Consider the following 12,647-nt stretch of genomic DNA (forward strand, 5'->3'; position numbering starts at 1 on the left):
AGAACGGTTCCAGCATCACCGATATATAGTTGTTTCCAGCATCTTTTGCTCGTGGTCGCAACATCGGATGACATCTTCTCTAGCAAGCAGTTGCCACAGTCACAAACATTGACGGAGGCCTTTTCAAACATACTAGCGGTTGGTTCCAACACGTGTCCTTCATAGTTGTACCATTGGATGGCATCATCTCCAGCAGCGGTGGATGTGGGTTGCAGCGCCTGCGGGGACGGAGAGGTGGGAACGATGGCTTGGACCGAGGGGGTGGCAATGGCGCTGGTGGTGGGAAGAAGATGACGCGGTGCGGGACATGATGAGTATTTTCCGACATATTGACTCCCTCACAAGGATTATTGTTAGAGAGATGGAGGAGAAATTTCTACTTGAGACGAAAATTATACGGGGAATGTTTCCCTTCGGCGTGCTGGCGGAAGCAACGCGCCGGTCGCTCGCTGCCCACGCGTCTCGCGTGTGGCCATACAACATTTTTCCCTGTGGTGATCGTTTAAATTTGCTACAGTCGGTGTCTAAATTTTCTACATTTGTACACTAAAAAAGTTGCATATACGTTTGGTTGCAACCTTAGTTCGTCGGATTTTTTGCTACAACCGTGTTAATTTTTGCTACAACCGGTATCTTTTTTTCTACAACCGTTCATTAAAAAAGTTGCATACACGTTCGTCAGAGTTGCAACCCGAGTTCATCGGATTGTTTTGCTACAATCCTTATTTTGTTTTGCTACCACGCATCATCAGCTTAGTTTTTTTTGTTACAACCACATTGATATGTTTTTTTGCTATAAGTATATTTTTTATTACAACCATGAATGAAAATTACTGCATCATGAACGAAATTTATTGCATCGAGAAATTTTGCTGCATGAAGATCTAACGGTGTGGCCCGCGTGCAGCTGACGGATCGGGTGGTCCGCGTGCGGCCGGTCGAAAGTTTGGACCGGCGCGTCGGAGCATAGCACTGCCCAAATTATAGTGCCCCAAAGTGAAGAAACACCCGGGTATTGTGTAGCTGTTAGCGATTCCTATATGTAGAACCATCATCAATTCCGAAAGCGACTTGGCACCATAATTACTTGCTAGTTGAAGACGATGGCACAGTGCTTCCCTTCATTAGAGTAGTTGCGATGCGCCAGATTGGGAGAAGGATAAGATGGACGGATAGTAGCGCCAATGCGGTAGCTCAACCACTCTACTCGATCGGGCCACTGCCAACACCTTGCTCTTGTGTTGTAACAAAGACTTCATCGATTATTCATTCACGTAGCAAACGTCGGTAACAATTAATAGAAGCAAACACGCAAAATAGAAAAGATACAAGCATCCACGCACGAGACAACGCATCACGTACGCACTCATGCCAATGCGTGCACGGCAGATCATTCGTATCACACACACGTACTATACGTAGCTGCGACGTCGATCGATCAATGCTTGTCGTTGGCCTCGGTGGCGGCGGCCGCCGGCGCGTCGTCCTCGTCGGCGAAGGCGGTGGCGGGGAAGGAGCGGCCGATGCCGACGTTGGACTTGAAGTAGACCTTGTCGGCGCCGTCGAGGCTCATCTCGACGATGGGCACCCAGAGCATCATCTGCTTGCTCCGGACGCCGGTCATCCGCTTCATCCGCCCTTCCTCCACGTACGCCGTCACCTCGGCGTCGTAGCGCACCCGGGTGCCCGTGGCGCGGAAGTGGTGCTCGTAGGGCTTCCCCTGCCGCATCCACACGTACCCGGTCTCCCGCACCAGCCCGCACTCGTCCAGCCCACGCAGCGGCATCACCCCGCCGGGGAACCCCAGCCCCTTAAGGAGCTCCTTGGAGTGCGCGTAGCACGCCTCCGCGCCGGTGATGATTTCCGCGCCCTCGCGTTGCTTGTTGGCGTTGCTGGCCGCCGGTGTCGTCTGCGAGACGGTGAGGGAGGCCATCTTCGCTGTTGATTGTCCTGGGTGGCTTAGCTAGCTGAAACGTGCTGGTCGAGTTGTGACTAGCTTGTGTGTGTGCTGCTTGTGTGGTGAGATGCAAGTGAGGTTCGCACGGGGGGTGTTTATAGGGAGAGGGGAGAGGCCGGGTAGGTGAAGGGGAGTTGAGCTAGCTAGCTAACGGTAATGGTGGATGCTTTGGTTTGGTTGGGTAGGTCACCAAGCACAGTGGAGAATGTTCGGTTTTTTAGTGGGGCGTAACATGTGTGTGTGTGTTCGGTGTCGAATGCGTTCGCCGTTCACCTGAGCGGCTAGCTAACCCTCAGAAAATATATACCGTTACAGTGGCGGACCTAGCATTTGAGAACAGGGTGATCCGCCTCTAAGTTTTTCCTTTGATAAAAAATATGACATGTGAACATTCTAGCTGATGACTAATCTTACATAAAAATAAATCAAAATGATCTTACAAACCCACTAAAATTCTTAATTAAGTCAAAGTTTTGCATAAAGAAGCCTGCATAGTACATATTACATGGATCATTGTACATAGTACTACCTTGATATATTACTCAACAATTCTGCAACAAAAATTATATTCTATCAACAAAGCTATTTGGGGCAGATAATATGCAAAATTATGCATTTGTTTGGTTCATCTACTGGAAAGCATAGCACACCAAACAAGAACCTAAATCGGAAATTGGGTATTTGAGACCTTAGATCGGGCTGACTTGTTTTAGTTGATGCCGCCGGACTAGGGCACTAGCGTCACGCAGCCGGAGAAGCAGGAGCGCAGCCGCGCGGTGCAGAGGAGGGGCGTGTCAGGACCCAAGCTCTGCTGGTGTTCATCAAGCTGTTTCGAACGTTGAAGTGGGCGGGAAGCAACCGAGACTGTCCATCAATGATCCAACGCGGGACAAGCCATCGTACCGTTTCGCTTTAAGTGGAGACTCGGCAGCCGTGGATCCTTGATCGTGCGTTGATAGTACCCCCGAGCGTCCCTGTCGCTCTTCCGGCACGATCACCTTTTCTTTTTCTTCTTTCTCTAGTTTTACCGTCCCTCTCCTCTTTGTAAGGCTATAAAAGCCATGATCCGAGCTCGAGAAGACTATCTTATCTTTTCTAGGGTTTCCCCCTACCGCGCCGCCAGTGTTCCTGGCCGGACTTTGTAACATAACCTCGGCCTCTGGCCATAATTCAGTGAGTAAAGTAGCTAGCTCAAGCATAAATCCCCTGTTTCTACTCTTCAGTTAAGCAGAGCATGACAATGGTAATCAGAGCCAGTTCTTCCTCGGCATAGTGCTAGATCTGGTAGCTGTGATGCTGGGGGATGAGCAGTGAAAACCCTCCCTCCCTCCCGATCTAGGCGGCGGTGACACCATGGTGGCGGCGATCATTCGGTACATGTTTGGGTCAGGTTAGTGGTTGCAAAAGCACATTGCTTGCGCAGTAAAATCCCACCACCCTCCCAGATTCGGTGTACTAAGGTGGCGCGGCGACGGCGGCAGTGTCGGCGGCGGCATGACTAACAACACCAAGTTCGGGTTGCAGCTGCGGCTGTCGTAAAATTCCTCTCTTCGGTCTGTTGGTCATCAGTGAGGTAACTGAACTTCACTGTCAAAACCCTCTCTGATTGTTCTCATGGCAAAGATCGTGGGTCCTTCAGACTCCACTTCCACAGATCAGCTCGAATTTACCTCTCTCCAACTAGATGTCCAACGGCTTCAGAAACACAGAGAGCAAGATAAACAGGAATTTGATGAATTCAGAGATCTGGTGCATGATAACTTTCAGTCTCTGCAGAAAACTTTGGGTGATTTGCAGGGTTCCTTGGCCACTTTCATTTCTGGTTTTCCAAAACCTAGAGAAGTGCGGCACAACCCTCAAGAGGTTCCCCAAGCCAGCACAATTGCTCACTCACCCCAGGGCACTGTGAACAAATTCTTGGAAGCACAACCATCCCCTGCAACTGTTGGATCTACAACCTTAGTGGACAAAACCTCTGGAAAGGAGCTGAATTAGGATGGTACACTCAAGATGCCATACACACATCCTCACTTTGCTGATAACAAGCAAACTCATGTAGAGGTCAAAAACCTAGCTGTTGCTCAACAAGCTGGACTTGGCCAACAGGTGATACATGTGGAACAGGACCAAGGTGATGCACAAAATGCACACTTGGACAGGAGATTTGGCCTTGGCAACAAAGAGTGGGCTCAGGAAAATAGAAGAATGCACACTCTAGTGAAACCTGCTAAGTATAATATCCCAGAATTTGATGGTTCTAATACTGATTCTTGGATCCAAACTATTGAAATGTACTTTGAAGCTGCTAGGACTCCCTTGGAATAGAAAACTGAAATTGCTGTCACCTATCTAACAAGGCCTGTTATTGAATGGTGGAGAGGAACAGGAATTATAGCAAACACCATGCCCTGGTATAGGTTCTGTAGACTGCTTGGTGATAGATTCTCTGAAACTTCAGTGTGTGACAATGTCAGAACATTCCATGCCTTAAATCAAAATGGAACTGTCACTAATTATGTGTTGAAGTTTGAGCAGTCCATGAATCTCATCAGAAGAGATAACCCTGCATTACCACCAGATTATTACAAGGCAAGTTTCATTACTAGCCTTTCTGACAGCATCCAACATCATGTGCAATGTCATGAATCACCTGACCTACAGAAAGCTATTTGGTTAGCTAGAAGAATGAAGCAGGCACAACCTCTTAAAAAGCCTACTCCACCTTTTCTGAACCAAACAGTGAAAAGACAGATTCAGTTTGACCCTGGTAAATTACCTACAAGTCCCAATGCTACTGTGATTCAACAAGCAAAACTGAAAGGTATCTGCTACAAGTGCAAAGACCCATGGTTTCATGAACACAAGAAAGTTTGTAAGCTAGCAAACCAAGTACAAATTCAAGCACTGCAAAGAGTGTTACCCTGAAGACGCAGAGTTGGTCTATTACACTGCAGAGAGTGATGAAGCAGAAACTCCTCCCCCTGTGATCAGGATGATCCTCCTCTTCACATTTCCATGCATGCTCTGATGGGGATTAGAACTGCTAGGAAGCTCAGTTTTACAGTCACAGTCATGATAGGCAGTACACCTGCCACATCACTAATTGACAGTGGCAGTACTGCAACTTTCATCACACCAGCCTTAGCTAAGAAAGCTAAGTGTGCTCTAACCCCCACCAAGAAAAGACAAGTAATTATGGCAAATGGGGATACACTTTGGTCAGAGTTTATTGCATTAAACTGCCCTTTTTCCTTGCAAGGCACTGCATTTTCCACAGACTTCAGAGTGTTACAGCTACAAGGCTATGATGTTATCCTTGGTGCTAACTGGATGGCCTCATACAGCCCTATAGAGCTTGACTCTGATGAAATGCATGTAAAGATCACATTACCTGATGGAGAAAAGAAAATATTCCAAGATGAAAGCTTACCTACTATTCCAGTTCAAGAACTGGCTATCATAGAAGCAGTTCCAAATGAGCCTGTCTGTGGTGTTGTCCTAATACTCAAGAGGATCATTGTGCAAGAACCTGTTGACCAAATTGTGTCTGAGCCAGTGCAGAAAATTCTGGATGATTACCCTCCTGTCTTTAGCACTCCCACTTCCTTACCTCCAAAGAGAGCTATAGATCATGTGATTATTTTCACACCTCAAACTAAAGTGATTAATCAGAGGCCTTATAGACTTCCACATCACCAGAAAGATGCAATGGAAAGTATAGTGCAGTACATGATCAAGTCTAAATTGATAAGAGACAACAATAGCCCTTATTCCTCACCAGCTCTCTTAGTGAAAAAGAAGGACATGACATGGAGATTGGTAAATGATTTCAGGAAAGTTAATGAGCAAACAGTAAAGAACAAATATCCCATCCCTGTTATTGAGGATCTATTGGATGAGCTAAAGGGAGCAACAGTGTTCTCTAAGTGTCACATCCCTAACCCCTTAAGCAAGTTAGTCTTGTGCTCATGTCTTCTTTGCATTGCATCTAAGAAATCTTCAACAAGAACAAAGAAAGAGGTGAAGGAAAAACTCAAACCCTAGCCACTTCTTCAAATAAAGGAAATCTCAAAACTAGTTAAAATCAATGAACCCAAAATGGCCTCAAGAAAAGTTCAAACTTTCTGATAAATCATGAAAGTAAATGAGCAATGAAGAACACCATTTTCTTGACACTTTAAGCATTTTAAATAAATGCAAAAGCTACTGGTTTCAAGTTTTAAATTTGAAATCAGAAACTTTAAATTTTCAAAAATGTTGAAAACTTTGAAAATGGTTGGGAATATTCCAACAAATATTCAGGTGTGTTTAAAATAGTTTTTACAACCCATTTTGGAGCTGAAATAAATAGCAAAACAATAGTTAGCAAAACAGAAACAAAATAGAAAAGAAATAAGAGAAAGAAATAACTTACCTCTATTTGTCGCCGGCCCAGCCCACCAGGGGCTCCCCGGTCATCTTCCTCCTCCTGCCAGAAGGCAGGGGAGAAGATGAGCACGGCGGCCCCACCTCCTGCCTGCCTGCTCGCTGCTGGAGGCCTCCAGTAGCGCCAGCGCGACGCCCGCGTCTTCTTATCCTCCTCCCCGCGGCTCTATCCTCTTCCCTAGGCCTCTCGATCCCCTTCCCCTCTCGGATCTCTCTCTCCCCGAAGCTCCGATCGCCGTTGATCCGTCGTCTCCTGGTCCTCCCCGACCCTGCCGACAGCCTCACAAGATCCGTCGTGAGCTCCTCTTCCTGTTCCCCCTCTTCCCGAGGCCTTCCCCCTCCTCTAACCACGTTAGCCGCCGGAGCCCGAAGGACCTCGTCGCCGGCCATGTCATTGCCGTCGTTGTGGTACTCGGCTCGCGAGGCCGAGCTCAGGAATGAGCTCCTCGATCTCTGTAGATGGCGTAGGGCCTCTCTCCCAGCTCGCTAGCCCCCTGCATCGGCACTCTCGTCGACGCCCGAGCCGCAGCCGCCGCTGGCCTCGTCGCCGGCAAGGATTCCGGTGACCACCGAGTCCAGCTCCACCCCAGATAGATGCGGCGCTTCCCCAGCTGCCTGTAGCTCTCTTCTGTGCCCAAAACCGACGGCCATAGCGCTGTCTGGCTCTCTCCGGCGAGACCTCCGCCGCGCCCGTGGTCGCCGCCGGCCATACTCCGGTGGGGGCCGACGTGGCCAAGTTAATCCAGTAGTTTAGGGGCTTAAACTCTCGCTGACAGTGGGCCCAAGGCCAAGTTAACTTAGTTAAGGGGCTGGTCAGCGCGGGATTAACCCCAGAGAGGCTGACCAGTGGGTCCCCCTGTCAGGTTTGACCTGAACAGGTCGGCTGACCTGCTCATGTTAGGCTGACGCAATAAAGAGAATTTCCAGTATAGAAATAATTCCAGAAATGTTTAAAAACTTCAAAAATTCATAGAAATTAACCTGTAACTCCAATGAAAATAATTTATATATGAAAAAGTATTAGAAAAATTCAAGGAATCTGAATATGCTATTTTCAATCATGTTTGAAAAGGTTATGGAACCCAAACATGTAGATTAATGATTAAGTCAATTCTTATAATTACTTTATAAATGGAATTTGGAAAATATTCAAATTTCATTATGAAATGACATGATCACACACTGTCCTAATTACAAATCAGTACCTTAACATGACATATCATGCATGTTAACATCAATTTGATCTGAGCATCAGGTCGAATCAATTAAATCGGTATCCGAGAATACCTCGTTTGAATTGATAATTGAATGTGATTCAAATCAATTTCAAACCTAATACATGTTGATTATATTAGTTTATCACCTTGCATTCTCATGCCATGCTCATGCATCATCTTGTTTGCATATGATTGTTATTGATTGTTGCCATTCATTTCGGTAGGCTCCGCACCCCCGGATTCCACCGAATATCCGTCTGACGGATATTGTCCCTCCTCTGAGCAACAAGGCAAGCAACCATTTCTGATCATCCCAATAAATCCCATGTTCTTGCTCCTGCACTTATTTATTGCATTAGGATCAAATGCTTCAACTGCTTTTGCCACGATTAGTTGAACCCACTTCCTTTGCATGACCTAACCTTGTCACAGTAAATAGCCGAACCTTGCAACCTAGCATACCTGGTAGTTGCTTGAGCCTTGATGTGCCTTATCCCGCTATGCATGCTATGCTTAGAGTTGTGTATGGTCTGTCATCTGGGAGATGAACAGAATTGTGAGAATGTGTTCGGTAAGCAAAGGTTGTGTGTTGAACCTGATTTGGTAAAGGTACCGGTGAAAGACTGTGTAGGAGTACATGGCGGGTTGTTTCATTGGAACCGTCCTTAGGAACTGAGTTCTGTGTATGTAATCCAAGACTAGATACTACCACACGTTGGGATACTTAATTGACCCTCTCGACTTATTAATCGCTTAGTACTCGGTCCAGGAGTTGCAAGTAGTTTCTGGTGTTTATAGTAATGCTGGAGGCTGTGCATGGTGCTGACCTGAGAGGTGGGCTGTGATGCGGTAGGCAGTGGCACGGTGTACCAAGTGGCACCCGGATGGTGGGCTTAGGAACCCTGCGCACATCGTTTGAGGCCGTGGCGGAAACCTCGGCCGGACTTTCGTACGGGTTACTCTCAGATAGGCGATAAACCTGGACTAGGTACTAGTGTGGTTAACGGTCGTGGCCGACTCCCTCGCTGGGCTTCCGCTTAAAGGTTGCCGAGGTGCATGACGTGCACATGGCGATAAGTGGCGAGAGCGTGTGTGACGAAGTACACCCCTGCAGGGTTATGATCTATTCGAATAGCCGCGTCCGCGGATATGGACTACTTGGAGACATATGTTGTTCATAGATAACTTCAATCGCTACTCATAAAATTGCCAAGATAAGCGTGAGTGTCATGGACGGCATTTTCGTATGGATACGGAATAATTCCACGATGGTGTATTGTTGTGGTGTTAGTGGACTCGTGTGCGAGAAATCAAGTTGTCAAAATTATTTAAAAATGCAAGTTGTCTAGCCACGAGTCAGACGCTGACTTTCCGCATGAAACCCCACAATACCCTTTTGATACCTTGCATGAGTAGTTAGTTATCCTAAAGTCTTGCTGAGTACCTTCGTACTCATGTTTGTTTAATAAATGTTGCAGAGGTTGCTAATGACCCTAATGGAGGGTTCTTCGTAGACATCGACGACGACGAGTAGCTGGTGTCCCAGCTACGATCTGGCCCTACGTTGGATCTGTAGTATAGTCAGGCCATGTGCCTTCTAGTTGCCCTGTCTGTACTCAGACAGTTTAAACTCTTCCGCTGGCTTGTAACTGAATGACTGCTATTATGGGTCATGAGACCCTTAATGTGTAATATTATGTGTGTGGCTCTTCCGAGCCTCTTAAATAAAGGTTGTATGTTTATGGTTATGTTGTGATGCCATCGATGTATCTATACATATCGGTATGCCATGCGTACGTGTGTCGTACTTGATATGTATGGGGTTCTATTACTTGGTCGTGAACTTTAGTAGCACTCCTCATAAGGAAATGGCCTTTGTGATCCAACAAGCCTTGGTAGTTCGCTACTGCTCCGGACACATTGGTTGACCGGCATGTGTCCTTCTTAGCTGTTGTGTCTGTCCCCTTTGGGGAAATGTCACGCGATGTAATGGAGTCCTTGTAGCTTGCTACGACTCGTCTACATTCGCTGATGACCGACACCTGCTTTGTTGGGTCATGTATGCCTGTCCTTGTGCGGTACTGCCACTTTGGTTTATGACTAGACATGTCGATCCAGGTTCTTTGACATTGGAATGCTAGTGACACTATTGCATACGTGAGTCAAAAGACGCAAAAGGTCCCGGCTAAGGTAAGGCTGCAGCCGTGGCGTTAACCGTGCGTGAGACCGCAAAGGGATGCGATGTGTTACAGGCTGGATTCCTATGGCTTAGGATCGGGGTCCCGACACTAAGTTAGATCAGAGAAGTGGTTATCACCAGATCAGAATGAAGGAGGATGATATTGAAAAGACTGCTTTCAGCACACACTGTGGGCATTATGAGTACTTGGTGATGCCCTTTGGCTTAACTAATGCTCCTGCAACATTCCAACTACTCATGAACACCATCCTAGCTCCTTATTTAAGAAAATTTGTCCTGGTCTTCTTTGATGACATCCTCATTTATAGCAAAAATATGAAGGAACATCTGCAGCACTTACAACTGGTCCTTGAAGCTTTAAAGTCTAATCAACTGTTTGCCAAGTTGAGCAAGTGCTCTTTTGCTCAACCACAAGTTGAGTATCTAGGACATGTCATCACAGGAGATGGAGTTGCTACTGATCCTACAAAAATTGAGGCAATCACACAATGGCCAGCACCTGAAAATGTCACCCAATTGAGAAGCTTTTTGGGACTAACTGGTTACTACAGAAGGTTTATTCAGCACTATGGGTTTATCTGCAAACCTCTGTTTAACTCCCTAAAGAATGACAGTTTCACTTGGGGGCCTGAGCAAATGGATGCTTTTAATACATTAAAACATAAGATGACCCAACCTCCAATGTTAGCCCTACCAGATTTTTCTCAGCCCTTCATATTGGAAACAGATGCATGTGCTTATGGGATTGGTGATGTCCTAATGCAGGAAGGCAGGACCCTTTCCTACTTCAGCAAAACCATTGGACCAAAGGTTGCTGCTGTGTCAACTTATGATAAGGAGGCACTAGCAATAATTGAAGCTCTTAAACACTAGAAACACTATTTTGCTGCTTCTGCCCTGGTGATAAGAACTGATCAGCAGAGCTTGAGATATATCCAAGATCAAAAGCTCACAGAAGGAATCCAGCACAAACTAGTGATCAAGTTTTTGGGATACACCTTCAGGATTGAATACAAGCAAGGGAAGAACAACAAGGTTGTTGATGCCTTATCTAGAGTTAAATACAGATTGCAACCACTAATTGCAAGTCAGGCTCAACCAGTATGGTTAACTGAAGTGGTTAATAGTTATGTTACTGACTAGAGATGCAAGGATCTTCAGTCCCAACTTGCAGTTTTAGAAAATGTTGTCCCTAACTATGCTCTCAAACAGGGGTTGTTAAGGTACAAAAACAGAATTGTCATTGGACTAAACACTGACCTGAGGACTAAACTAGTGTCTACCTTACACAACTCTGAACTGGGTGGCCACTCTGGGCACAGAGCAACCTATCAGAGAATGAAGCTCCTTTTCCACTGGCCTGGCATGAAAAAGTTTATTGTGGACTTTATCAAACAGTGCCCTACCTGCCAAATCAACAAGCCAGAACACTGCAAATATCCTGGTCTGTTGCAACCTCTCCCAGTCCTTGACTTTGCTTGGTGCCACATCAGCATGGACTTCATTGAGGGCCTCCCCACTTCACAAGCAAAGGACATGATCCTGGTAGTAGTGGACAGGTTCACCAAATACAGTCATTTCATTGCAATGAAACACCCCATAACTGTCACTACTGTTGCTAAAGCCTTCACTAAAAATATCTTCAAACTACATGGCCTCCCATCAGTTATTGTTACTGAAAGAGACAGGATATTCACAAGTCACCCTTGGTAGGAATTATTCAAGAAACTGGGCATTAAACTCCACATGAGCACATCCTATCATCCTCAGTCTGATGGACAGACAGAAAGAGTTAACCAATGCTTGGAGAATTATTTGAGATGCATGGCTTTCTTACAACCACAAAAGTGTCTCCATTGGCTTCCCCTAGATGAGTGGTGGTACAACACTAGTTATAACTCCTCACTTCAGCTCACACCTTTCCAAGCTCTGTATAACAGACCACCAAATATGTTGTCAGAAGCTGCCTTATATCCTGCTGATTTGGCCCAAGAATTTTCCTCCATTCTCAATGCAGAGCAGATTGCAGCCCAGATCAAAGGAAACCTGCTCAAGGCTCAAGAAAGGATGAAGATGTATGCTGACAGAAAAAGATCAAAAAGTACATTGGAAGTAGGAGATATGGTATACTTAAAGTTGCAACCCTACAGGCATACAACACTTAGCTTGCACAGATGCCTCAAGTTGCATTCTAAGTACTATGGGCCCTTCAGAATCATCCAAAAAGTTGGACCTGTAGCTTACAAGCTGTTATTACCTGAGCACTGCAAATTACACCCTACATTCCATGTCAGTCAACTCAAAAAGCACCTTGGACCTCAAGCTATCCCAAACTCCAACATGCCACTACTGCACACTGATGGAACAATACTCTTAGAACCTGAGAAACTATTGGAGAGAAAACTGATCCCAAGAGTGCAAGGTGATATTCAGGTCCCAGTTGTCAGGTGGCTGATTAAATGGACTAACTTGGAGGAGAAAGATGCTACTTGGGAGGATGCCTCCTTCATACAAAAAATCTTCCTAGCATTTCATCCCTGAGGACAGGTCTGGTGTTACTCAGGGGGAACTGTCAGGACCCAAGCTCTGCAGGTGTTGATCAAGCTGTTTTGAACATTGAAGTGGGGGGAAGCAACCGAGACCGTCCATCAAGGATCCAACGCGAGACAAGCCATCGTACCGTTTCGCTTTAAGTGGAGACTCGGCAGCTGTGGATCCTTGATCGTGCGGTGATAGTACCCCCGAGCGTCCCTGTCGCTCTTCCGGCACGATCACCTTTTCTTTTTCTTCTTTCTCTAGTTTTACCGTCCCTCTACTCTTTGTAAGGCTATAAAAGCCATGATCCGAG

The 12,647-nt window shown here is 46.2% G+C and overlaps 1 protein-coding gene across 1 annotated transcript; it reads right to left on the reverse strand.

Annotated features, from left to right (window-relative positions):
* Positions 1-1,236: 1,236 nt before the first annotated feature.
* On the reverse strand, positions 1,237-2,071 carry LOC123410510. Its single transcript, XM_045103459.1, has one exon. The coding sequence runs from the start codon at positions 1,931-1,933 to the stop codon at positions 1,439-1,441; it is 495 nt and encodes a 164-aa protein (XP_044959394.1). The 5' UTR covers positions 1,934-2,071; the 3' UTR covers positions 1,237-1,438.
* Between the last annotated feature and the right edge of the window lie 10,576 nt (positions 2,072-12,647).

This window comes from Hordeum vulgare, chromosome 1H (assembly GCF_904849725.1).
Source record: "Hordeum vulgare subsp. vulgare chromosome 1H, MorexV3_pseudomolecules_assembly, whole genome shotgun sequence".
Taxonomy (NCBI): Eukaryota; Viridiplantae; Streptophyta; class Magnoliopsida; order Poales; family Poaceae; genus Hordeum; species Hordeum vulgare.

Excerpts from the sequence above, each read along its gene's own strand:
- LOC123410510 (XM_045103459.1), bottom strand. The coding sequence starts at position 1,933 with ATGGCCTCCCTCACCGTCTCGCAGACGACACCGGCGGCCAGCAACGCC.